This window comes from Perca fluviatilis, chromosome 24 (assembly GCF_010015445.1).
Source record: "Perca fluviatilis chromosome 24, GENO_Pfluv_1.0, whole genome shotgun sequence".
NCBI lineage: Eukaryota > Metazoa > Chordata > Actinopteri > Perciformes > Percidae > Perca > Perca fluviatilis.
Window position 1 is genome coordinate 4,964,687 of NC_053135.1, and position 24,122 is coordinate 4,988,808.

General features: G+C 39.9%; 1 protein-coding gene across 1 annotated transcript; it reads right to left on the reverse strand.

Annotated features, from left to right (window-relative positions):
* Positions 1-1,197: 1,197 nt before the first annotated feature.
* abcb11b (ATP-binding cassette, sub-family B (MDR/TAP), member 11b) lies at positions 1,198-24,122 on the reverse strand. The gene is made up of 29 exons (XM_039793364.1): positions 23,942-24,122; positions 23,662-23,750; positions 23,481-23,499; positions 21,638-21,667; positions 20,972-21,023; positions 20,561-20,868; positions 20,321-20,408; positions 14,298-14,431; positions 14,033-14,204; positions 13,366-13,490; positions 13,111-13,285; positions 12,684-12,797; positions 12,455-12,565; positions 12,203-12,328; positions 11,512-11,715; positions 11,241-11,411; positions 10,398-10,599; positions 10,217-10,286; positions 9,431-9,548; positions 9,076-9,237; positions 8,674-8,778; positions 8,157-8,318; positions 7,728-7,931; positions 6,761-7,002; positions 6,252-6,408; positions 5,659-5,856; positions 3,469-3,675; positions 2,663-2,809; positions 1,198-2,218 (listed from the first exon to the last, which is right to left on the reverse strand). The coding sequence occupies exons 2-29, from the start codon at positions 23,738-23,740 to the stop codon at positions 2,018-2,020; spliced, it is 4,083 nt and encodes a 1,360-aa protein (XP_039649298.1). The 5' UTR covers positions 23,741-23,750; positions 23,942-24,122; the 3' UTR covers positions 1,198-2,017.

Consider the following 24,122-nt stretch of genomic DNA (forward strand, 5'->3'; position numbering starts at 1 on the left):
TACAAGCATGTCATCTTGTCAGTTTAACAACTGACTGACAGGTAGAAAAAATACATTTCTGGTTTAGAATGAAATGGCCATACCAGGGACTTTGCATGTATTAGCCTATTAAATACAAATCACATTGACTTACAAGGGGTTTTTCGATGCATACCCTTCATTTTTAGGTGGATTTGCTACAGTTCCTTCCAGTGATTTGTATTAATTTCTGCTGGGTGCTGAGACTGAAACTCGCTTGAGATATGTAATCCATCACAGTGACTGTTTCCTTGCCCTTGTTTTTTTCCGTCAAAGTTCTACCTTCATCATGTGATAATGCAGTTGAAAGCAGGAGCCATTTTCTCTTATTTAGTGGTGTAGAGCTCCCAAAACAGACTGAATACAGTACAAAATAGTAGGAGTAAATTAAAGTTATGAATGTGTTGGAGCTGAAGGGTAAAAGTTTTTTCTTTTTTCTTACTGACTGATTGGATGTTAAGAATAAAGCTTTATTTTTCTTTTACATACCATTTTAATTATTTAGCTAGTAATATTTACTGAGGAATTTGGTTATATTTTTGACTTGTCAAATAACTTCTTACTGCATTTTGTCAACTTCAGGGCTCCATTGGATATTTATGGATGCTCAGTCATTCAGATTTGTTTAGTTGCTGGTGAAATACAACATTTTGTAATGCAGAAAAGAACATGATTCCATCTGTCCGCCTTCTGACTTTGTTCAAAGTGTCCTTGAACGCACCACTAGTTAGCCCTGCACACCTGTGCAAGTGTCAGCACAAGTGAACAGGATTATATTTAATTAAGGGACATAGTCGACTTACATGGCCACAAACGGGTAGGTTGTAAACATTACTGATGTTACCTGATCTAACTATTATTAGGGATCATTTCTCCACATTATTAAATGTTTCAAAACTGTTAAATGAAACTGGTTTTCATCAACTTTACTAAAAGGCAGGTGAAATACAAAGATCTCGTTGGACTAGCAATTTGGATTTCAAACATTGGATATGTCCCAATACCCATACCTGCAGTAATTGTAAGAAGTCGAGTGCCCACTTGGTGGCGTATCTTTAGTAGCTGCCAACAGTGCCCAGCTGCTTGTTAAAACTGCAAGCCAGTTTATCAGAGTTTACTGGAACATGCTTGATTAATGAGGCCATTCTTCATTCACACAAATACTATACATGGCTCAGTCAAGCTAAGACACTTTCATTGTTTTATTCAATTCCCACATAAAGCATAAAACATAGGACCATACATACAGCATTAAAGTTACAATCAGATGACAGTGAAAAAGAAAAACACACATTCAGGAGCTTGGAGAAGGAATACATCTGATAAAGCAATTACATTGAATTATCCAGAGGCACATACTCTACTGTACATAAGACACATAACATTATATTGTTTTGAATTTCTTTGGACATGAATAACATAAATAATATTTAGTTGAATCCAGCATTGCGTGAAATTGAACTTCTTCATGTCTTTAGATTTGTTGTTGGTTGTAAAGCAGCTCATAGGCCCATTACCACTAACCAAAGGACTGGTTTGGCACAGAAGACCTTGAACTGTGGGATCCACTTCAAATAGGAACGCTCTCTGCCTCACTCTGAAATGACCTGTCATTGGCCAAAGTCTCTCATCACGGGCTAGATTTTCTAAAGCCTGAAAACTGAGCCAAGAGGAGGTGCAAAAGTCTAGTTTTCTCTCAGACCACTTGATTTACAATATGCTGGGAAGTTATTATGGAGTTTTTGCCCAACGTCGGCAAAAATATCCTGCTTATAAAATACCCCAGAATTGGGTATGTGACTCACAAAACCGCTCTCTTTATAACAGGATCCAAACCCAAAAATAAATACTGAAAGAATGAACAGGTGTATCTTTCTTTCTTTACATTCTTTAGCATACTTCCAGTCATGGTCTTTTCCTCGATTTACGGCATTAACACTGCTCCTTACATTTGTTTCTCTTGGCTGCCTTGCTAATCAGCTACTGTTTGCCTGAGCAGTTAGCTGATTGGTGCTCCCGTGGTAACCAGCTTGTAGTAAGCTCCCTTCAGGGCCATGAGCTGGTCATGCGGCCCTTTCTCGATCACAAAGCCCCTGGACATGACGGCGATAATGTCCGAGTTCTGAATGGTAGACAGGCGATGGGCGATAACGATGCACGTTCGGCCCTCTCTGGCTTTGTCCAGAGCCTCTTGCACGGTCTGTCATGGCAACCAAATACATTAAGCAGTGTTCACTGACTTACACACACAGGAAGGAGCCATCATCAGTTCTCCCGCACAGCAGACACACAAGCCTCACAATTATAGCAATTTCACAATCATGTGTTGATTACTATCATTAGAATGTGCCAGTGTATCAGTGTGCTGCAGAGGCCTTTTTGCTCCTCAGCGTGGTTCAGCCATTTGAGCTGGAAAAGCTTACATCTTAAAGAGGCTCTACTGGAGGGCTATATGAACTGTGAGCTGCTGGTGGTAATAATAGAGATGATGAATGATAATGATGTAAATGATAATAATAATTAAGTGCCTGCCCTCCTTGCTCTCTGTGCCCAAAGAATATCAAACAACCGCACTGTACTGTAATATGAAGTGTGTGCATTCAACACACGATGACGCTGCTGTTTAAAGTTTAATGAAGCCTACCTTCTCGCTCTCAGTGTCCAGGGCAGAGGTGGCCTCATCCAGGAGCAGGATCTTGGGGTCACGTATGATCGCTCTGGCGATGGCGATGCGCTGCTTCTGACCGCGAGACAACTGAGAACCCTGGGCCCCGACGTTCGTGTCGTATTTCTGAAGGCAGGGTGGAATATTATGGTGAGTCATATCCCTATTTGGACATTCACATCGTATTTGTCTTGAATCTAACAAATCCTTTGATGGACGATAATTACTTTTTACCAGGATTCAGTGTACTTTGTAAAAACAATGAGCAAAGCATCATGAGGACACATTCTGTGTCTCAGCTTCAGACCTCTCTCGCTTCCCCTAAGCCCTTTATTAATGGAACTTTCCATAACAGCAACGCCTTTCCCCTTCACCTGGGACTGTATGCACAAAACATCCTAAGGCTGAATGTAGCTCCTTACCAAATAAAGACAAACTCCTAAAAATAAAGGGCATGTCAGACCTAACTTACAAACATATATGAAATGTTCGTGACGAGTGTATGTATATATATATATATATATATATATATATATATATATGTATATATTATATGCTCATATAGCCATACACACACTTGGGAGTATATCCTCTGGCATTTTTTTTTTTTTTTTTTACATAAACACAGATCCATTAGATTTGTTTGTACATATATATATATATATATATATATATATATATATATATATATATATATATATATATATATAAAAACCTGCTCTGTCTATGCTTTTGAGTCCTCACCACACTCGTCACGAACATTTCACACAAAACGTCCACAGTACCTCAGGAAGTGACATGACAAAGTCGTGAAGTTGGGCTTTCTTAGCGGCAGAGATGACCTCATTCATGCTGATTTCCCGCGAGTTGTCACCGTACTTGATGTTCTCCTCGATGCTGCAGTCAAACAAGATGGGCTCCTGGGACACGATGCCAATCTTGGAACGCAGGAAGGGCACGCTGACACGAGTCGAGTCATGGCCATCAATCAGCTGCAGGAAGCAATTGATTTTACCATTAGGAGAAAGCAATATAATAAGCAAAGACGGGAAATATGATAATTAATGAGCTATCATTACACCATCTCTACTGTGATTTCTCTCCTAACTTTGCAGAGGTGATATTGTCCTTTTTAAAATGTTAAACAGAGAATCGGGACTATGTGTTTCAAACCACTTTCAACTCAATTATGGCCATTTGAATCTTGGCAGGAATCTCTTACTGGCACAAAGACAATCTGTGTGAAGTGCCCCTTTTTTATATATATATAAAGCACAAAGTCAGCATAAATGTCTGATTGATGCATGAATTGAAGTGATATAAGAGTCAGAAATAATTCAATCACTGAATGTCCAGCAATTATTCTTTGACTTTGACAGATTTTACTTTATACGGTGACACTCATCTGAGCCTCATGAGACAGTAGGTTGAAAGCAGATGATACATATGTCTGATTCATTTCACAATGAGATATCTGACATTTTGATAAAGGTAAGCACATGCTGTAATAATATAATGTTTCAGACCTCTCATTTGTACGTATCCTTGTTGAAATATGCAAAGTATTCACCAATTTCTTCCTGTGCAGGTTCACCGCAAACCGTTGCCTATTTGAAGCCCAAAAAGTTCAGCTTCTCCGTGTAAAAATACTTGGATGATCAGCACTGCTTCCTCACTGTTGGGCCCATAGAGCAGGCGCACTAGAGACCTCCGCTGGCCTGCAGGCTACTTCCGGTTTAGCGCTCTGACTAACTTGAATGGAGATTAAATTATTTAATCGTGTGGCTCTTCTAGATTTTCCAAGTGCTTTCGGACCAAAAGGATAACATTTTGATACTTATACGTGTCATTTTGCGGGGGTTGTGACAATTTCCCCATGTAAATCTATAGGGAAAAGTCTTTTTGGACCCAATGGCATCATGTGACGGACACGGAAGTTGTAATTCCAGCCACTATGTCAAATCAGCATTTATTTTGGAGTCGTGTTTGTGTTCACCTAGTCTATATCCTTCGCGTTCCACTTCCGGGATTGCTCTGGTGCTGCAGGAAATTCCGCCGGATGCATGTATTTTCCGTTTCCTTCCGCTTTTTTGTTGGAATTTTTAATTCGGTGGATTTCTGAGGACTATGGTTAACTGCTCCTCAGATCTCTGCATGGTAAATCCAGACAGCTAGCTAGACTATCTGTCCAATCTGAGTTTTCTCTCACACGACTATTTTGCAGCGGATCTGTGGGGAGTTTAGCACCGCCCATGACGATTCTGATTGGTTTTTAGAAATGCCATTAAAACAGAGCACGTTTTTCTCCCATCCCCGAATGCTATGTGGAGTAGCCAGACCCTACTTCAGCATGCTTTGGAGGAAGGCCTGGCAAAGCGAGACTAGTGTTCACCTGGCAGACGAAAGTCCAATATTCTCTCTTCCTTTTAGCTCTGTTTTTTGTCTCCACCAACTTCTGAGAAAAATATGTCTGTTTAGCTGTTGAATGCTCCACTAGAGCACTAGCTAGCTGCCAACTTTGTCTGTCAGCTGTTTGTTGCTCTGCAGATAGGGTACAGAATGTTCCCATCTGAACCGCAGAACACAGTGTACAACTGTGAAATAAGATTAATAGTACTCGGGATGAGTAAACTGAACCTTGTGTAAAATTTAAGTGTAAGTATTAAATTTGAGAAATGTACTATATGTATATACTGTATAATAGGATATATGTAAGTAGTATTTTACTGTTGTATGTGGACACAGGTAGAACTTATTTTAATTACCGTTGGGTTGTTATATTTGAAAAGTAACTAGTTATTTTAATTAAGCTGTCGAAAAAATGTAGTGGAGTAAAAAGTGGGAGTATTAAGTAGTATAAAATGAAAAGAAAAAGTACCTTAAAATTGTACTATTTCCAAATCTACTATGAAACTATTTATGACACTTTACATTCAGTGTACATCTGCAGTATTTTGTTTGTTAGTTATCCTCACCACTCTGCCGTGGTCAGGATCATAAAACCTCTCCAGCAGCTGAACGCTGGTGCTCTTCCCGCAGCCGCTGCTGCCCACAAAGGCCAGCGTCTGGCCGGGCTTCACCGACACATTCAGCCCATTCAGGACCTGGATGTCTGGCCTGGTGGGGTAGGTGAACTTACAGTCAATGAACTCAATGTTCCCTTGGAAGTTATCCTGAAAACACAACGGAGGGAGGGAACAAACGTTAGTGTAGGTGTCTTGGTGTGTCAGGGGGCCACCTCCAGTCTACAAAAGGAAATTCTCCAAATACACAGATAGCAAAGACTTTCATTTCATTCAGTTGTCTTATGAGGTGTTTTTTATTCAAAATGCCTCACATTTCAAAGGGCTCTGTGTGTACTTGTATTTTCAGGTAATTCTTATTTTTCAATTTGGATGTACAATATGTGAAAAATTCCTTCTATGTAAAATCAATAAGCAATGCAATAAAGGAATAATAAATTAGACTTTTCATCTGGATTATTTTCTTTGAATCTATCCTGGAAGGAGCAGGCAGCCTTCATTTTTTATACGCTCAGCATGCAATGTGGCAGAATACACCCTCATACCCATTTATCTCCTGTATCGCTGTAGACGCTGATCTGAGGAACACGATCCAGCAGCTGGAAGAAACGTGCAGCTGAAATCTTGGCCTTGGCGTAGTCTGGTGTGTAAGAGGAGGCTTTGCCAAGGGCGGTGCCACTGGTGACGATGGCTGAGATGACCCTGCCAGAGAAACCAATGTAATGTAACTTAGCAGTCAATCTTTGTATCACACATCCACTGGGTTGGGTCCTTTCTCCTTGGAACAATAGATTTTTTTTTATTTTAAAGTTATAATTCTTGATTCATTCGTGAAATCACCATCAGTTTTTTGCTTTTCTTTTTAGTAATACGTGTTTACATTTTGTAATTAACTGTCTACACAGTAGTTTTCATTGCTAGTGACAGGGTCCGCCATGTTCAAAAAAGATATGAAACAAGACTGATAGAAAGCAGTGTAGCCTGCAATTAATTGTGGAGGTAAACAGAAGTAACACATAGAGTGGCACCAGACTTGATAGTCTTCTCCTCTCACCTGAACACCAAGCTGAAATGGAGCCCCTCCTGCTGCACCAAGTAACCTCCAAACCTGTAGGAGGCGGAGTTGGTCAAGAAGATGACACACTGGGCGAAACCATAGCAGGCTCCGTACACTTTTGCTTTTTTCAGCGCCGCTTGGTATGGACCGTCTAGCTGGGCCTCGTACATGTCCACAAAAATCTTCTCTTTCCCCAGGCCTGCGATGGTGCGGATGTTGTTCAGTGCCTCGCCGGAAATCTGCAAATAAAAGACTTGGGTTAAAATTCCAATACCAGATTAAATGGCATGGTAAAAAACAGGCAGATGGTAGAATATGATATAGGCAAAGCGTTTGCATCTGTTCTTATCTATATCCTATTTTATGCTGCTGCAGTAAGCCAATTCTCCCCCTCCCCCCCATAGGGATAATTAAACTTTCATCTTATCCACTCTATTGGGATGGGTGGGGTTCACTGCATTGGGATAAGTGAGATAGTGTAAAGTACGTACACAGTAAATTGACTTTTTCTTTGGTTGTGAGCTTTCTGGGTCTCACTGTATTCTTTGTCCTGAAGTTTTATCCACTATGTGTTGTTGTCTGTACCATGACAGCCTTTTGAGCCTGGGTGGCCCCAGCTGGTATTGAGTCTGACAGTGTTAGCTCTGTGCATAACTTGCCAAAAACAGGAGCACCTAATAAAATGCTCAGCTGTAGGGCTGAAGAGTTTTTCTTCAGTGATGAGAAAAAACTGAAACCTAGAGCCTAAAATAGACACTGTTGTTAAACGGTCTCTTATCTGCTGTCAGTAAGTCGGCTGATGTCCCCACCACCTGAAGGTTTAGCAGGATTATTGAGATGATGCTTTTGACGTGTGCCTCAATATCAGAATACTGTGGTATTTTCAAACTGGATGCTTATAAAGTCCACAAAGAATAAAATTAGATTTTTGTGAAGTTGTACAGCACAAAAAACGTTGTCTGACCCGTCCTGCGACCTCCATCGCCTCCTTGTCCTGCTTGGCGAACCCCGTTAGCATCTTAGCCTGAAAGCCACCAGACAGAGCGATGAATGGCAGGAAGCACAGGATGAGCAGCGTGAGCTTCCAGCTGAAGTAGAAGGACATGAGGACGGCCACACCGATGTTGGTCAGAGAGTTGACAATCATGCCGATCTGCGAGCCCGTGGCCTTAGAAAGAAAAAAGGTGGAAAAGAAGGATCCTTTTACTATTCAAAGTGCTGATTCTCTCATGGATTTGAACTAGGTCACACGAGTAGAATTTAACAAGTCCGGATACCAAGCATAAATAATCGGTGAAGTCCCATTCTCTGTGATACTATAATTTTATCCCTTCATATGGGACTGAATTGCTTTTCAAAATCACTATCTTTTTACACTGAAGCTGTAACTCACTCCTTGAACTTGTGAAGCATCAGTCGCCAGACGTGTGGTCAGAGCTCCGGGACTGTTCCTGTGATCGTCAAACCAGCCAATTTCTTGGCCCAGCATGGCGTGGAAGCCGAGCCGCCGTAACCTGCGTGTCAGCAGCTCTCCAGATTTGGAGAAAGCATATCCCTGGAGACACACACACATGAAGTGATTTTGTTTAATCCAAAATTCCAATTCCAGTGATGGAATCATACATAATGTAATGTATAACTAATCTGGGAAACATTGTGTCTTTGCCATCCTTCTACCCCAGAGGTGTCAGAACTCATGGACCAATCACAGAACTGCAACTCTGCAGGATGTGGGAAAATCTTTTTCATCCAAAGGTATTCATTTGACATAATAAAGGAGATCTCTTGTGACTTTCCCCCAACCTTGAACACACACACACACACACACACACACACACACACACAGGGGGTGAAGGCAGTAGAGAAGCGCTAAAGCAATCAGTCTTGCTGAAGCAGACTACTACTCCTACCTGCAGCATCTGTGTGAAGAAAGAGACCACGCCAATCACGACAAAGAACAGGCAGATACTATCAATCTCCTTCCTCTGAGCCACAGGATCTGTTACTGAGAATGTCTGCACACACACAAACACACACACACACAGACATATGTTCAAGTACAAAAACATGTTAATGGACCGTCGTACAATATTTACCAATGTAGATTTTTGATGCAAATATAGAATCTATATATATATTTAGGAAACTGACATGATTGTTTTTCCAACTCATTTACACAGATTTTACTGTCCCCAGGTGGAATCTTTCATTGCTGTCACTGTGTCTTTTTTATACAACAACTGGGGGCCACACTCTAAAATTATAGCTTGATTTGTGTGTTTCAGAAATTCTGAATACAACTTGAACCTCACCGCCAGGATTTGACTGAACAGCAGAGAGTAGACGGGGTTGACCCCTCCATTTATGGCTGCACCAAAGGATCCAAAAAGCATGTAGGGCCACTCAGGTATGTTGTACTTCAGGATCCTACCAACTGGAGCAGGCTCCACAATTTCCTCCTCTGGGATGGCATTCTGAGCATTCACATACAAAAATGGACATTAGCAGACAGTCCAAGCTGTAAACTGTGTATACTATCTAAGGATTGATATAGGAAAAACAAAGGCCAAGAACATTTCAAACAACAGTAAGTAATTATTGTTGACCTGCCTCAACCACCCACGTATAAAATTGGATGCAAACACTCCAGCACACACACACACACACCTCAGATTTGTCTGCCTGTGACACAGCGTCTCTGGGGCCACGCTCTATAGCGATGGGAGCAAAAGATTCCGGCATCAGATTGGACAGCTGAGATCGGGACCGCTGGCGGATAGAGGCTCTGCAAAAGCAAAAACAAAAGAGCTGCTGTTATCTTCTTCTTAATTTTTAGGGACAAGTATGTGGCATAGACCTATGCCACACACCATAACCTAAGCTAAATTGCAATGCACGTCCCTAGATGGACCCTTTTTTTTTTAAATGCAATAACTCAACACTTACATAAAAGATAGTAGCAAACACAAACTCATCAACAGATACATACCTTAAATGCAAAACAAACAAGAAAATACTGACAAAACAATACAAAAAACGGACTAATACAATAAATCACCATAAAACAGGAGCACCAGATTATTCATGACTATATCCATCACTTCATGCACATGAATATTCAAAGGACACAGGAGTAAATTGCTGCTGTTCTTCTTGCACTGATTACTGGGTGCTTGTAATGGTGGTGATCGAGGAACGCAAGCCTCTTCTGCTGTTGCTCCAGTCTGGATGATAGTGTCAGCTAAATGTTGCAAATGTCGAAGTAAATGTAAGAGGGTAATTATGTAAACGAAGGTGCCAGTTTCTGCCGTGACACACCTCAATTTCAGACACAAAATGACTACTGTAATAATCCTATTTAGATGCACAGTCAGGACCATGGAAAAAGATATTATACACAAGTAAGCAAAGGAGCAAGTAATGAAGTGAAGGGTGAGTGGGAATGTGCAATACCTCAAACTGGCCCTGTAGCTGCCTGCTCTGGATAGGTTTAGCCTCTCTTGCTCTTCTTCATCGTCAGCCACTAATATAAGAGATGCAACAAAAGGTGATGATCACAGTCAGTCAGTGGATCCTCATAGTTTCTATGTTTGGATAAATATCTTTCTGAGACATCCCCCAAAGTTGGACCTACTTTGCCGAGCCTTCTCATTCAGAGCCTTGTCTCCTTGGCTCTGCAGGGTGACCAGAGTGAAGTAGACTCCCTTCCTCTCCAGCAGCTCATTGTGTTTGCCCTTTTCAACAGCTCGGCCGTGCTCGAAGCCAACAATCACATCAGCGTTTTTTATGGTGGACAGCCGGTGAGCGATAGAGATGGTGGTGCGACCCTTGCGTACCTGTGACAAAAATCAAACAGCTGTCTGTACATCATTTCTGCTGGAAACTGAGATTTTTGTTTTTTGGGTGGGGTTATCTGATTTTGAATAAACAACAGGAGTGAGGCCTCAAATATAAAAAGATCTCTCTCTAGACCCCAAGTTTAATTTTACATTTTGTCAATATTTTTAAACTCTTTGTTGGCTGTGAAGTGGATTTGTTTATTTTATTTTATGATAATGTGCTTTCCCTTATCTATTGGTATCATCGGTCAAAATGTGTATTATATCTTTACACATGGTATGTTCTTACAGTAGACAGGCCTACTTACTTGCATTGATCTTGATACTTTTTTTTTAAACTGTCCAACGTGACTCTGACAATGTTACAGCAGTGCTAAATCAGTGGAGTTAGGTCATTTGGACATTTGAATATTTTTGGAACAAACTCTAAGAGGTATAGTTTTCATGTTATGTCTTATGTCAGAATGAAGTAATCCTCCTCTCTCCTTTACAACAAAAAGGAAAGAAACTGAAATTACTGTAAAATGTTGTCTTCACAGAGGGATTTTCATCGTCTTCATCAGGGAATGAAACCATAAATGATCCAAACCTGAGATAATAACTGAAGCTAATTCAGCAAATAGACCAGTCACACTTACATTATCCAAAGCTTCTTGAACTATAGCCTCGCTCTCGTTGTCAAGGGCAGACGTTGCCATGTCCAGCAGCAGGATACGAGGTTTCCTGACCAGTGCTCGAGCAATGGCAATACGCTGCTTCTGACCGCCGCTCATCTGACCTCCACCCTCCCCCACCAAGGTGTTGAATTGCTGTCCGATTTAAAAATCACAAGGAAAGTTATCAGGCCTAGTGGTAGTTAAGATTTTGAATTTGTGCATGAGCGCTTTTAAATCCTGTGTGCCACTTTACCTGTGGCAGGTCCATGATGAAGTTGTAGGCGTTGGCTTCCTTCGCAGCACTGACGATATCTTCCATGGAGACGTTGGGTCGACCATAGCGCAAATTCTCAGCAATGGTGGTGGCAAACAGCACCGGCTCCTGCTCCACAATGCCAATCAGCGAGCGCAGCCATTGGATGTTCAACCCTCTGATGTCATGACCGTCCAGGGTCACCTGAGGTAGGGGGGCACAGAGAGCTGGTTATGCTAAAATGTATTGATTATGCTATTAAAGTATTTTGTGGCTATAATGTGTTTGTTTTGTTTTTTGCAACAATGCTAGTTTCAAATGGTAAGGTTGTTAGTCTTGTGCATAACGTTCATTTTGCTGTATGAGCTTATTTCCTTCTCTAGAAGTCGAAAGGAATAAGCGAATAAGGTGTGCAAAGACCTCTTATTCCAGTAAAAGTGAAAAATGAGCCTGTTAGGACCATTGGTTAAATAATGAAACAGATTATCATGTACTTCTATCACCCTCGGGGGGTGGTTATTTTTGAATCCAGTAGAACAAAGAATTAAGCTTAAAAGGAAGGAGTCGGCAGCTACAGTGTGTCGAGGAAATCTTCAATCTCAGGAGTTGACAAAAAGCCCCACTGATAGAGGAATCACAGTATATTACATGATTGTCACATGAGAACTTGCGTCTCAGCTGTCAAACATACCATGCCCTCTTTAGGGTCATAGAAGCGCTGGATGAGCTGAATAGCAGTACTCTTCCCGGCTCCACTCGGACCGACAAAGGCTGTGGTCTCCCCTGACTTCACTGCAACATTGAGCTGGTCCAGGATCTGAGTAGAGATCACATTATACCATGGCAAAACTAGCACTGAAAAAATCCAGGAATCAAATCGTTTCCAGAAATCAAATTTTACTCTCAGTTATATATGATAACAAGTGTAGAAGCACGCAGGTACCTTGACGTCAGGTCTGGAGGGGTAGTAGAAGGTCACATTATGAAACTCAATATCTCCTTTGACCCTGTCAAGCTTATATCCAGCCTCGGATAGACAATCAATCTCCGGCTCCTGACAGTGGCACATTTACAGAATGAGACTTGTCAACAAGAGGCAATGGTTTCCTATCAAAAAAATACACCTTGTAAGAATTAAAATTTTGCGAAATTATAACATCAAGTACTCTCACCCTCTCAATAGTCTCAAATATGAGGGTAGCAGCTCCACGGCCTGCAGCAAATGCCTCTAGACATGAGGAGGCCTGCCCCAAATTCATGGCTGCTATCAAAACACCAAAGAACACCTAGAATGAAGAGGTCAGTATATTATATGTCCAAAGACTCTCTTGGTTACATGGAAATTATGAAATTCCATATGCAATGGAGTTTTTTTTTCTTCAAAGCAGCACTTTTTTGTTTTGTCTTTCACTGTTTTGAAGTGATGAAAACTGAATAAAGGAAAGGAGGAATCCAAAGGTGAAACACCAAGTGGCTTCCAATCACAGAATTAATTCAGACTCTAAAATCCAACAAGAAAAAGCTGCTTATGGGCATGAAACATACTTTTCAGTTATGGTTGTAATGACCCATATTTTGTCAATACGGTAAGTGTGATACCTGCAGTAGGGTTCCTGGTGTGTACTCCCCAGTGTTCACCACCAGGCTGGAGCCATACCAGAAGGCCAGACCATAGCACAGAAAGATGATCAGCCACATATATCCGGTGAAAAAACCAATGATCAGACCCTTCCTGATGCCCCAGCGCTGCGCTGAGATCAGGTTCCTGTCGTACCTGTAGAGGAGGAGAGCTCACCTCAGCTGCATATGTATTGGAAAAAGTAAATCTTCCACTGTTCATGTGGCAAATTTTACCTTAGCACTTCTTTTTTCTCCCCACCGAAAGCAGCCACAGTTCTGATGGAGGTGAGGACCTCATCCGCTACAGCTCCAGCTTTGGCGTAGGCCTGCAGCTCCATCCCTGTTAGCTTAGCCACAAACTAGAGGAAAAACAAAGTGACACATAGAAGAGAAATCAGAAAGTCAATTAAATATTGTAGTTACTGTCATTTTTTTTTTATTTTTGTCTGGGTGGGTGGTGATGACGTGTGTCCATGTTGCGAATTGTATGTTTTATATGTTAAAAAAATAAAAAAATAAAAAATTGTGATTGTATTTTGGATGTATGAGTACAAACTTTATGCAAAAGTTCCTTGTGTGCAACCACTGTCTTGCTGTTTACCAAAAGCCTTTATGCCAAGGTGCTGGTACATACACATACCCATAGTTTTTTTGTTTTCTATAAGAAAATGCTGAACATACTTGTATAATCACAATCTTGAACTATGTACAATCTGTTAAAAAAAGCACACCAGTAAAATGTTGATAAAAAATTGTTAATCACAAAAAAGAAAGTCAGTTGAAGTAAAGTCAACAAGTCAAGTCAACAATTCTAGTCAAGTGAGTTTCAACTGAAAAAGTCAAGTCAACAAGTAAAGACAAGTCTAGTCAACAAATCAAGTCAGTTCAAGTCATGCCTCACCAGAGCCATAAGAGCAGCTCCAACTCCGATCATTGGACTTGCTGCGACAATGACAAGTGTTAACTTCCACCCTTTCACAAAGCCAATGCAGAAACCACACACAAAGGTGGTGAAGCGCTGCAAGAAAATGGCAACTTGATCCGCAATGGCATCGTTGATCTTGTTGATATCACTGTAATACAGATAGAACCACTGTTACGCATACACACCAACACTCCAGAAATACTCCACGAGACGGAAGTCATGACATCATTGTCCCACTCACTCTGACATGCGAGTGTTGAGCTCCCCTACAGAGGTGCAGTCGAACCAGCCGATCTCCATCCTCATCACTCTGCTGAAGTACAACTTCCTGACGACCTGAATCTGCCTGGCAGCGGCCATCACCCACAGGGAGATCTATAGTGTGAAAGACCGGTTATACTCTGATTTGTCCGTTGACCCTTACCTCTGACCTCCTTTTGAAGTAAAAACAAACTCCACATGTAATGCATTTGAGGGAACACTACACCGCTTTTACATGCTGAAGTTCAGCTTATTCGTCATCAGGAGTACAACTCAGCCTCAGAAAACTCTGGCTCTGGAGGAGCTTTGTCAAGTCTGAGAAAATAACCCGGATGATCTCATAGTGATGTCACCAGGGTCTCAGCTTGGGATTGGAAGCTACTTTCTTCTCTCTTTTTTTACAGAAAGTTGGCATTTTATGTGGATTTGAAAAATAAATGTGCGCATGTTGGATCTATTGAGTTGCATTAAGGGAAATGTGGATTCCAGCCATTTTTACCCATACTGGGAATACAATATCACCCCCCATAGGCGGCATCAGGGAGGGGCTTGTGGGTGCTGTAACAACCTCTAGGATAGTCATAGCACCACTAAAAAAATTCTGTGATTTATTTCTAAAAATTTAAGAGTAAATACTATAATTTCTAATTTGTAAAAAATAAATTGATACATTAATCAGACAAACCGATTATTTTTAGACTAAAAAACATAAAGCCAACACAGGTGGTCTGATTCGGCCAATGGGCGCAGCACGCATTGACCTTTTGACACCTCTTGACCGTTTTGACCTTTGACCTCCACTTCCTGCCAGAGTTGCTACTCATTTTCGTAAGTTAGCATTAACAAAGCGTGTGGAGAGACACAGTCAAAGCTAGGAAACGAAAATTATTGTGAAAAACTGGGCTTTTTCGAAGAATATAGAGTCATTGTGATCCACACTCCATTTCAGAAGGTGGCGGTAATGCCTAAAAGTTGTTTGCCAACCGCCATAAAACGTCAGAGGAAGAAGATTTTGAACCTAAGGCTAATACAGATGATGGTAATAATTTATTTCTCATGAAGGTGTAGACCCAGCTAGAAGTCACTGACCATGCATGACCAAGAAAAGCCAGAGGATGGAGCAGGGGAAGGGGACCCGCCCGAGACTGCTGCTGAGGATGCTAGCATTGCTCTAGATCATATTAGCATTGTTTTGTTATGAAGATGTCTAATGGTAAGTACATGATATTTTTTCTCCGTTGGTTGCCTATTATAAATGTAATGCATTTGGTGTTTGAGGCACACATTCTGATTCCTTGTAGTTTCTATATTGCATATAGCTCATAACATTAGATGCATGAAACGGAATACTGCTGAGTCATTAGTGCAGGTGTTGGGAACTGGCAGCATGAGTTTGTGAGCTCAGAGTCTGTGGCTGAAATGTGCACACACGTGTCTGTTGCTTGTGAGCAAGCCCAGTTTGTGGCATACTTGTGTAAAGTATTATGCAATGTAGAGGTGTTTTTTTTCGTTGTTTTTTTTTCGTATGCAGGCTTGTGAATAATTATTAGATCTCGCTTTGTGTTTTTTCGGTAAAGTTATGTTGGTATACTCTTGTTATTTTAAAGGATTTTATTGATAAATATAGATATTGCCTAGTCTTCAAATTACTCACAACTGGGCTTACAACATACAAATAGTGGTAGGTTGTTAAGGATTGGTATCAACAGATCTCAATATCAACACTGGTTTAAATAATTAGGTAAGCCGTTTAGTTTTTAGATGAGCCTAGTGTTCCTCTCCTTTTAACAAGGTTTTATAGCCTAGTGCTTCCAATTACTCACACTGGTCCTTCAACATACTACACCTAGGTTAGTATAACACTATTGAATCAAAATATTGATTTTGATGGATAAGATGATGCCAATAACAGTCTATTGATTTTACAATAAAAATTTAATAAAGCTCTATACCAACATAGATGGTGTAGTGTTGGTGGAGCCCCCAGATGTGGAGTAAATTTGAGCACTAGCCAATAACAGTGGCTATGCTCACTATAAATCCTTTTAGCAAAGCCAGCTATACCAACATAAATGGTTATATGTTGGTAGGAGCCCCCAGTGTATGGAGTAAATTCACTAGCCCATAACAGTGAGCTATTGCATTTTCTACAATAAAATTTTAAAAGAAGCTGCTATACCAACTGATGGTGTGTATGTGTGACCCCCGTGTGGAGTAAATTGGCACTAGGCCCAATAACAGTGGCTATGCATTTCTACAATAAAATTTTGACAGCCTCTATACCAACATAAGATGGTGTAGTTGGTAAGACCCCCGGTGTGTGGAGTAAATTTGAGCACTAGCCCAATAACAGTGGCTATTGCATTTTTCTACAATAAAAATCCTTATGATGAGCTGTTACCAACATAAATGGTGTGTATGTTAGTAAGAGCCCCCAGGTGTGGAGTAATTTCCACTAGGCCCAATAACAGTGAGCTATGTTTCAACTATAAAATCTTTAAATAACAAGCAGCTATACCAACATAAATGGTGTGTATGTTGGTGACCCCCAGATGTGTGGAGTAAATTGAAGCACTAGGCCCAATAACAGTGGCTATTGATGTATCCACAAAAATCCTTTAAAAGCCGCTTACTAAATGGTGGGTGAGCCCCCAGAGTGTGGAGTAAATTGAGCCAGCCAATAACAGTGGCTTTGGGTATCCCCAATAAAATACAGATAGGTTATACCACATAAGGTGTAGTATGTTGGTAAGAGCCCCAGATGTGTTGAGTAAATTTGGAAGCACTAGGCTCAATAACAGTGAAGCTATTGCATTTTTCTACAATAAAATCCTTTAAAATAGACAAAGCCAGCTATACCAACATAAGAGGTGTAGTATGTTCGTAAGAGCCCAGATGTGTGGAGTAAAGCACTAGGCCCAATAACAGTGAAGCTATTGTTTTTCAACTTAAAATTTAAAATAGACAAACCAGCTTACCAACATAAATGGGTTGTTAGTAAGACCCCAGATGTGTGGAGTAAATGGGCACTAGGCCTAACAGTGAGCTATTGATGTATCCATATAAAATTCTAAAAACTGGTAGATTAAGGTGGCGGTGTAGTAGTCAGAGGAGCCATAAATGTGTGGAGATTTTGAAGAGCTAGACTCAACAACATTGACGGTTTGATTGTTCCATAAAACAAAAGCTGAGCCAGATTTTCAAAGGGTATAGCAGAGGGAGGCTAGATGTGGGAGGATTTTGAAGAGCTAGGCTCAATATATTGATGGTATTGAATATTTCACAATAAAATTCTATAAATAGGCTGGTAAGATTTTCAAACTTGGGTGTGTAGTGACAGCAGGGGGAGGGCTGGAGAGCTAGACTCAAATTGAGGTTGAATATTTCACAATAAAATTTAAATAGGCTGAGTGATTCAACAGTGGGTAGTATGTTCAGAGGGAGGCATAGATGTGTGGAGTGATTTTGGAAGATCTAGACTCAATAGCATTGATGGTATTGAATTATTTCCAATACAAATTCATTAAAAAAGGCTGAGCCATATTTCCAAAAATAGTCAGTGTAGTATGTTCAGAGGGAGGCCCTAGATGTGTAGAGTGATTTTGGAAGAGCTAGGCTCAATATCATTGATGGTATTGACATATTTCACAATAAAATTCATTTAAATAGGCTGAGTAAGATTTTCAAAACTTAGTTGGTGTAGTATGTTCAGAGACAGGCCCTAGATGTGTGGGAGTGGTTCTGAAGAGCTAGACTCAATATCATTGACGGATTGACATATTCACAATAAAATTCATTATAAATAGGCTGAGTAAGATTTTCAAAACTTAGTTGGTGTAGTATGTTCAGAGACAGCCCTAGATGTGTGGAGTGGTTCTGAAGAGCTAGACTCAATATCATTGACTGTATTGACATATTTCACAATAAAAATTCATTATAAATAGGCTGAGTAAGATTTTCAAAACTTAGTTGGTGTAGTATGTTCAGAGGGAGGTCATAGATGTGTGGAGTGATTTTGGAAGATCTAGACTCAATAGCATTGATGGTATTGAATTATTTCCAATACAAATTCATTAAAAATAGGCTGAGCCATATTTCCAAAAAATAGTCAGTGTAGTATGTTCAGAGGAGCCCTAGATGTGTAGAGTGATTTTGGAAGAGCTAGGCTCAATATCATTGATGGTATTGACATATTTCACAATAAAAATTCATTATAAATAGGCTGAGTAAGATTTTCAAAACTTAGTTGGTGTAGTATGTTCAGAGACAGGCCCTAGATGTGTGGAGTGGTTCTGGAAGAGCTAGACTCAATATCATTGATCTGATTGACATATTTCACAATAAAAATTCATTATAAATAGGCTGAGTAAGATTTTCAAAACTTAGTTGGTGTAGTATGTTCAGAGGGAGGTCATAGATGTGGTGGAGGATTTTGGAAGATCTAGACTCAATAGCATTGATGGTATTGAATTATTTCCAATACAAATTCATTAAAAATAGGCTGAGCCATATTTCCAAAAATAGTCAGTGTAGTATGTTCAGAGGGAGGCCCTAGATGTGTAGAGTTTGGAAGAGCTAGGGGCTCAATATCATTGATGGTATTGGACATATTTCACAATAAAAATTCATTATAAATAGGCTGAGTAAGATTTTCAAAACTTAGTTGGTGTAGTATGTTCAGAGACAGGCCCTAGATGTGGAGTGGTTCTGGAAGAGCTAGACTCAATATCATTGACGGATTGACATATTTCACAATAAAAATTCATTATAAATAGGCTGAGTAAGATTTTCAAAACTTAGTTGGTGTAGTATGTTCAGAGGAGGTCATAGATGTGGAGTGATTTTGGAAGATCTAGACTCAATAGCATTGATGGTATTGAATTATTTCCAATACAAATTCATTAAAATAGGCTGAGCCATATTTCCAAAAAATAGTCAGTGTAGTATGTTCAGAGGGAGGCCCTAGATGTGTAGAGTGATTTTGGAAGAGCTAGGCTCAATAACAGTGAAGCGTTGAATTTTTATCTTTGTATCCACTTCTCGGTTTTGCACTTTGTAGACGGTCCCTAGACGCCGATGAAAGCTGAACCTCACAGGAGTGCATTGCATTCATCCACATATGTAGACGGTACTTTCGATAAAAACCGGTTGTAGCTTGTTGTCTACCTTCCCACGGTTAGATAGAGCTGCCTATTGTGTAAGTAACACGTTTCGCTTATGATTTATTGAACCGCAAACCCGCTAATCTTGCGACCGCCAATTTCTGTCTAACTTTACCTTTGTGTTTTATGACACTGGCGGAGCGGGTAACATTACTGAGTAAGTGCGCGCACCTGTGTACCTGTCGGGGGTTGAAAATAAACTGTGGCAACCAGCACATTAATGGAAACCCTAAATTTCAGAGCACCCTCACTGAAAAGTCGAGCAAAAGAAAATCTCTCTTGCTTTGATTTTGACCATTATTTTTGAATCTGTTTTTTGTAAGCTTGCTAGTTTTTTAAAAGTGTAGTACATTCTCTAAATCATTTAGTGCTGTGCAAACCAAAAAGTAGTCCCTATCCTGCAAATAACATTGAAACCAGTTTACAAATCAGCCAGTAGGTCCCATTCAGTTTTTGTTTGTCTGGTAATATGTTGTGGCAGCTGTGTTGAATGCAGCATTGATATCATCCAATATACTAAGACGTTTTGGTAATAACATTTGTAATTGTTCATTAGTGAGGTGTCTAGATTGTTAAAGGTGTGATAACTGCAGTTGTCAGAGCCTGTGAGAAATAGCCGAAGAGAAGAGAAGAGTTGACTATTTGCATAAGATCTGATGCCATGCAGTTAAAAAAAAAAAAATGTTTTTAAAGCTTGTGGGCAAAATATCAAGGCAGGAGGAAGAGCTTGCACAATTTCCATCAAGATTTCACAGTCGATAGGGTCTAAATGTGTCATGCTGATTGAATTGGTTTTAAGTGCATGCAAGGATGATACAGCCTAATCTAATTTTAGACCAACCTGAAAGTATCCCAGCAGGAACACAGCTGCTCCAATTCCAACATAATAGAAGGCAAATAGGGTCATTTCATATTCGATGTCAAGAAGCCTGAAAGATGGCACAAATACAGTAAATTAATCATATATGAGGCTTACAAACCCACATACACTGGAACACATCTAAAACTTTTAATATCACATCTTACACTATGTTTGATGTTGAAAAAAGCCCACCTCATGCATTTCTCACAACCCACTTACCCACACGGCCTGCCCTCCAGCGGTGTGAGCATCTCCCATGTTGAATTGTTCATGAAGCTCCAGTCCGACTGGTTCAGTGGCGTCATCAGGCCGATCCCCTCGGTGTAGTTCTTCTTCCACTGGATGGTGTTGTTCACACACTCCTTTCTGTCGTCGCTCAGCTCATTGAGCTCGATGTCGTACTCGATGAAGGTGTCGGTGAGCAGGCCGAACACCAGCAGCATGAGGGGCTGGGCCGAGCCGTGCAGCACCGCACACACACTGCCCACTACCATCATCAGCACGTCCTTGCATTTGGCGAAACGGAACTGGACAGGCACGAAAGCACAGAACTTGCATTAGGTGGACAAATCTCAAGTGGAGATGAAGAAAGAAAGGCAAGTGTTACATAGTGAAGAATGAATATTTTACCAGCTGAAAGAAGCCAACCCTTATCGCCGGTTGCCCGTCATTTCCCTGATTTCTGTTTGGAATAGAAGACCAGTCAGTTGTACGTGATGTGTGAAAGTATACAAGGCCTATTTAATATATTGATATTATATCGACATTGGTATACAAGGCTGGATATCGTCTTAAATTTTGGATATCGTAAATAAAGTCCCATGGTGGTCCACCGGAAGGGGAGGGACTTCACCTCTCTATTAATTAGTATAACAAAGATGCAGTTTGTCCCGCACATTGTTGGGAACAGTTGGAATCAGACAGTTAGTTAAACTAGCTGCTGAAGTGCCTTTGAGCCCCGCAGCATCACAGGTTTTGATGAGGTTTGCGTGCTCCGTCAGGTTTCTCTGGATGACACAAGTGTTGTCTTTTCCTGGTTTTAAAGGCTGCATAACAGTAAAGTGATGACATTTTCGTTTTATTTTACTTTACCCACTTTGTCATTGTATCCACATTATTGGTGATTATTTATCAAAACTCTCATTACGTTAATATTTAGTGAAAGCCCCAATAGTCAACCCTACTATATCGTGCAATATCGACATGGATGTATTTTGGTTAAAAATATCGTGATATTTGATTTTTTTTTTTTTTTTTCACATTGCCCAGCTCTACCTATTGCTATTATTTACTCACTTGTCGTTATCCTTGGAAGTTGTCGTGGTCCTGCATAGAAAAAGACACAACACATGGTGAGCTGCTAAACCTATCTTCTGTGTAACGCTTTAAAATAAAGACACAAAACACATGCTTAAGAAATGCATGATGATTAGAATCATCAATTAACACTTGGTAAATCACTTTAATTCTCTACCTGTCTACCAGATCTGATTCCCTTCCCCTCGTCAACCCTGCAGATATTTAACCAGACTAGGGCTGGGTACCGAATTCAATACTTTTTAGGCACCGACCGAATTGCATCTAAAGTATCGAAAAATGCCTCTTCATTCAATACCCAATTTCAGTACATAAGGAGTTAATCTCATCAGCGTCAGTGAGCCAATAAGCATGCAGCATGCTTCTACCAAGATCTAACAATGCTTGTGATTGGCTGTGTAATGTTACGCGTCGTGAAAAACGTTGCACACTGAGACTGGGCTCACGTAGTAGGAGCTGAAAAATAAAAAAGATTTGTGCCGTAATGTGTAATTTCTTCTTGTTTTTATAAATTTTGGAATTGAAAAAGTATTGTTTAGGAACCGGTATCAAAGTCACAGTACTGGTATTGGTACCGCTACCCAGCCCTAACCCAGCCGTGTTCCATTTATTCCCTGCCAGATCATCAAAGTTTCTATAATGCCTATGCCTTTGCTATCTAACTATCTGAACCCAATCCCTACTGCTTCTAATGGCATTTGCAGTTTCTAACACAGTGTCAGTGACTGCTCGGCAGTGCTAGGCAGTGCTGATCAAACATGATTCTACTTCTGCATTGCATAATTTTTTCCTCAAATGTTTTCAGAAACATATTTTAGTGTAACTGTTTTGCTGTAAAAGGAGAGTTTTGTGACCAAGTTGAGCCAAAACCAGCTGGCCAGACAAACATTCTCATTTTATAGCTAAACAGTACAAAAATATATAAAATATAAAAATATGTTTCTGAAAACATCTGAGGCGAGAAATGGGCAATGCAGAAATAGAATCTTGACTCATGAATATGTTGTTGTTTTTTTCACACAGATGATCAGGATATAGTGACAGTTTGAGCAAATATGACACAAAGTTATTTTTGATGAAAGTTACCAACTGTAGCATTAAGTGGCCCTGAAAACTCAATACGTTGCAAATTAAGAAAGCACATGCAAATGGACTTCAAAAATCTTCACCTATTTGAAAACAACTGTGGTTGTCATTTTTCACAAAATGATTGTCGCACTAACTGCTTGCTCTTGGGGGAATTACTGTAATTGTTGGGTCTTTGTAAATTATAGTGTGGTCTAGACCTAAAGTGTCCTGAGATAACTCTTGTTATGATTTGATACTTTAAATAGAATTGAATTAATGAAAAGAATAATCGACACCTGATTAATCAATGATGAAAATAATCTTGAGTTGCAGCTGTATTGTGCATTCAATTTTGCATTAAATCAGAATGTCTAATGCATTACTTATTAAAATGTGTTTTTTACTCCTTATTATAAAGTAATAATTTTCTGATGCAGCGGTGCTGTTGAAGACACACTACAACCAGAAATGTATCTTTGGTGTTATCTGAAACACTATCAACTGACCCATACAAACACATGTGCATGTCTGCCAAAATGCACATGGTCGTTGACCTCCACAGAGATAATGTCTCTTTCTAGCTACCACATTTCTTGTGAAGGGGGAAACTTCACAGCAGTCAGTCACATATTACACATGTAATATTCTGTATGTGTTTAAAAAAACAACTAATTTATTACAACTTAAAACAATATCCAAGATGATTTCCAAAACAACGCATACATAGTGATAAAATACTCCAAAGAATACATACATATAGGAGCCAGCTGGTTCTGCAACACAAGAATAGAACAAGTATTTGACTTTTTTATTTTTATTTATTTTTTTAAATTTTACATCTGTAGCTGTAATTCTTACCCATATTTTTTATTCAAATAAAATAACACCTCTCTCTTTCTGTTTAATTATGCATCTTCACTGTCATTGTGCATTACCTTCATCTGAAAAGTCATAGCTGTGGTTATCCTGTCCCAGTTTTTTAATGCTTTGCAGTTTCACTGATCCGGTCGGCATGGTGACTCATCTAGGAAAAGCCAAAAGAAAGCACATTTCAGAGGTCCAAAACCAGAATAATTAGTTTATGACAGTCATGTCAAAAAATTAAACCCCACTTAAAAGTACATTTATCTTTTTAGCAGTCATCCACTTTCAAGGAAATAAAAAAGAAGCTTTTTATTATGAGACATTTGGAATCAACTTAAAAATTAGACTTACCTAGATGTTTACTTTTTAACAGAAATCTATCTTTCTTATCCTTGATTAGAACTAATCACGAGTTCTTACAAAAGGAGTCAAATTAAACCAGCCGTAGCAGCAGCACTGCAGCACTCAAGTCCAACAACCAGATATTTAGTTTCAATGTCCGACAGCTAGTTGTAGTTGTGCCAGCTTGTCA

What these genes read in the sequence shown, in the direction of transcription:
- abcb11b (XM_039793364.1), bottom strand. Translation starts at nt 23,740, where the DNA reads ATGCCGACCGGATCAGTGAAACTGCAAAGCATTAAAAAACTGGGACAG. An exon ending in TCCTGCTGGGATACTTTCAG is followed by an intron (nt 14,432 to 20,320) that starts GTTGGTCTAAAA and finishes TTCACACTATAG; the next exon opens with ATCTCCCTGTGGGTGATGGC. An exon ending in CCTCCAGACCTGACGTCAAG is followed by an intron (nt 12,329 to 12,454) that starts GTACCTGCGTGC and finishes ATCTCTACTCAG; the next exon opens with ATCCTGGACCAGCTCAATGT.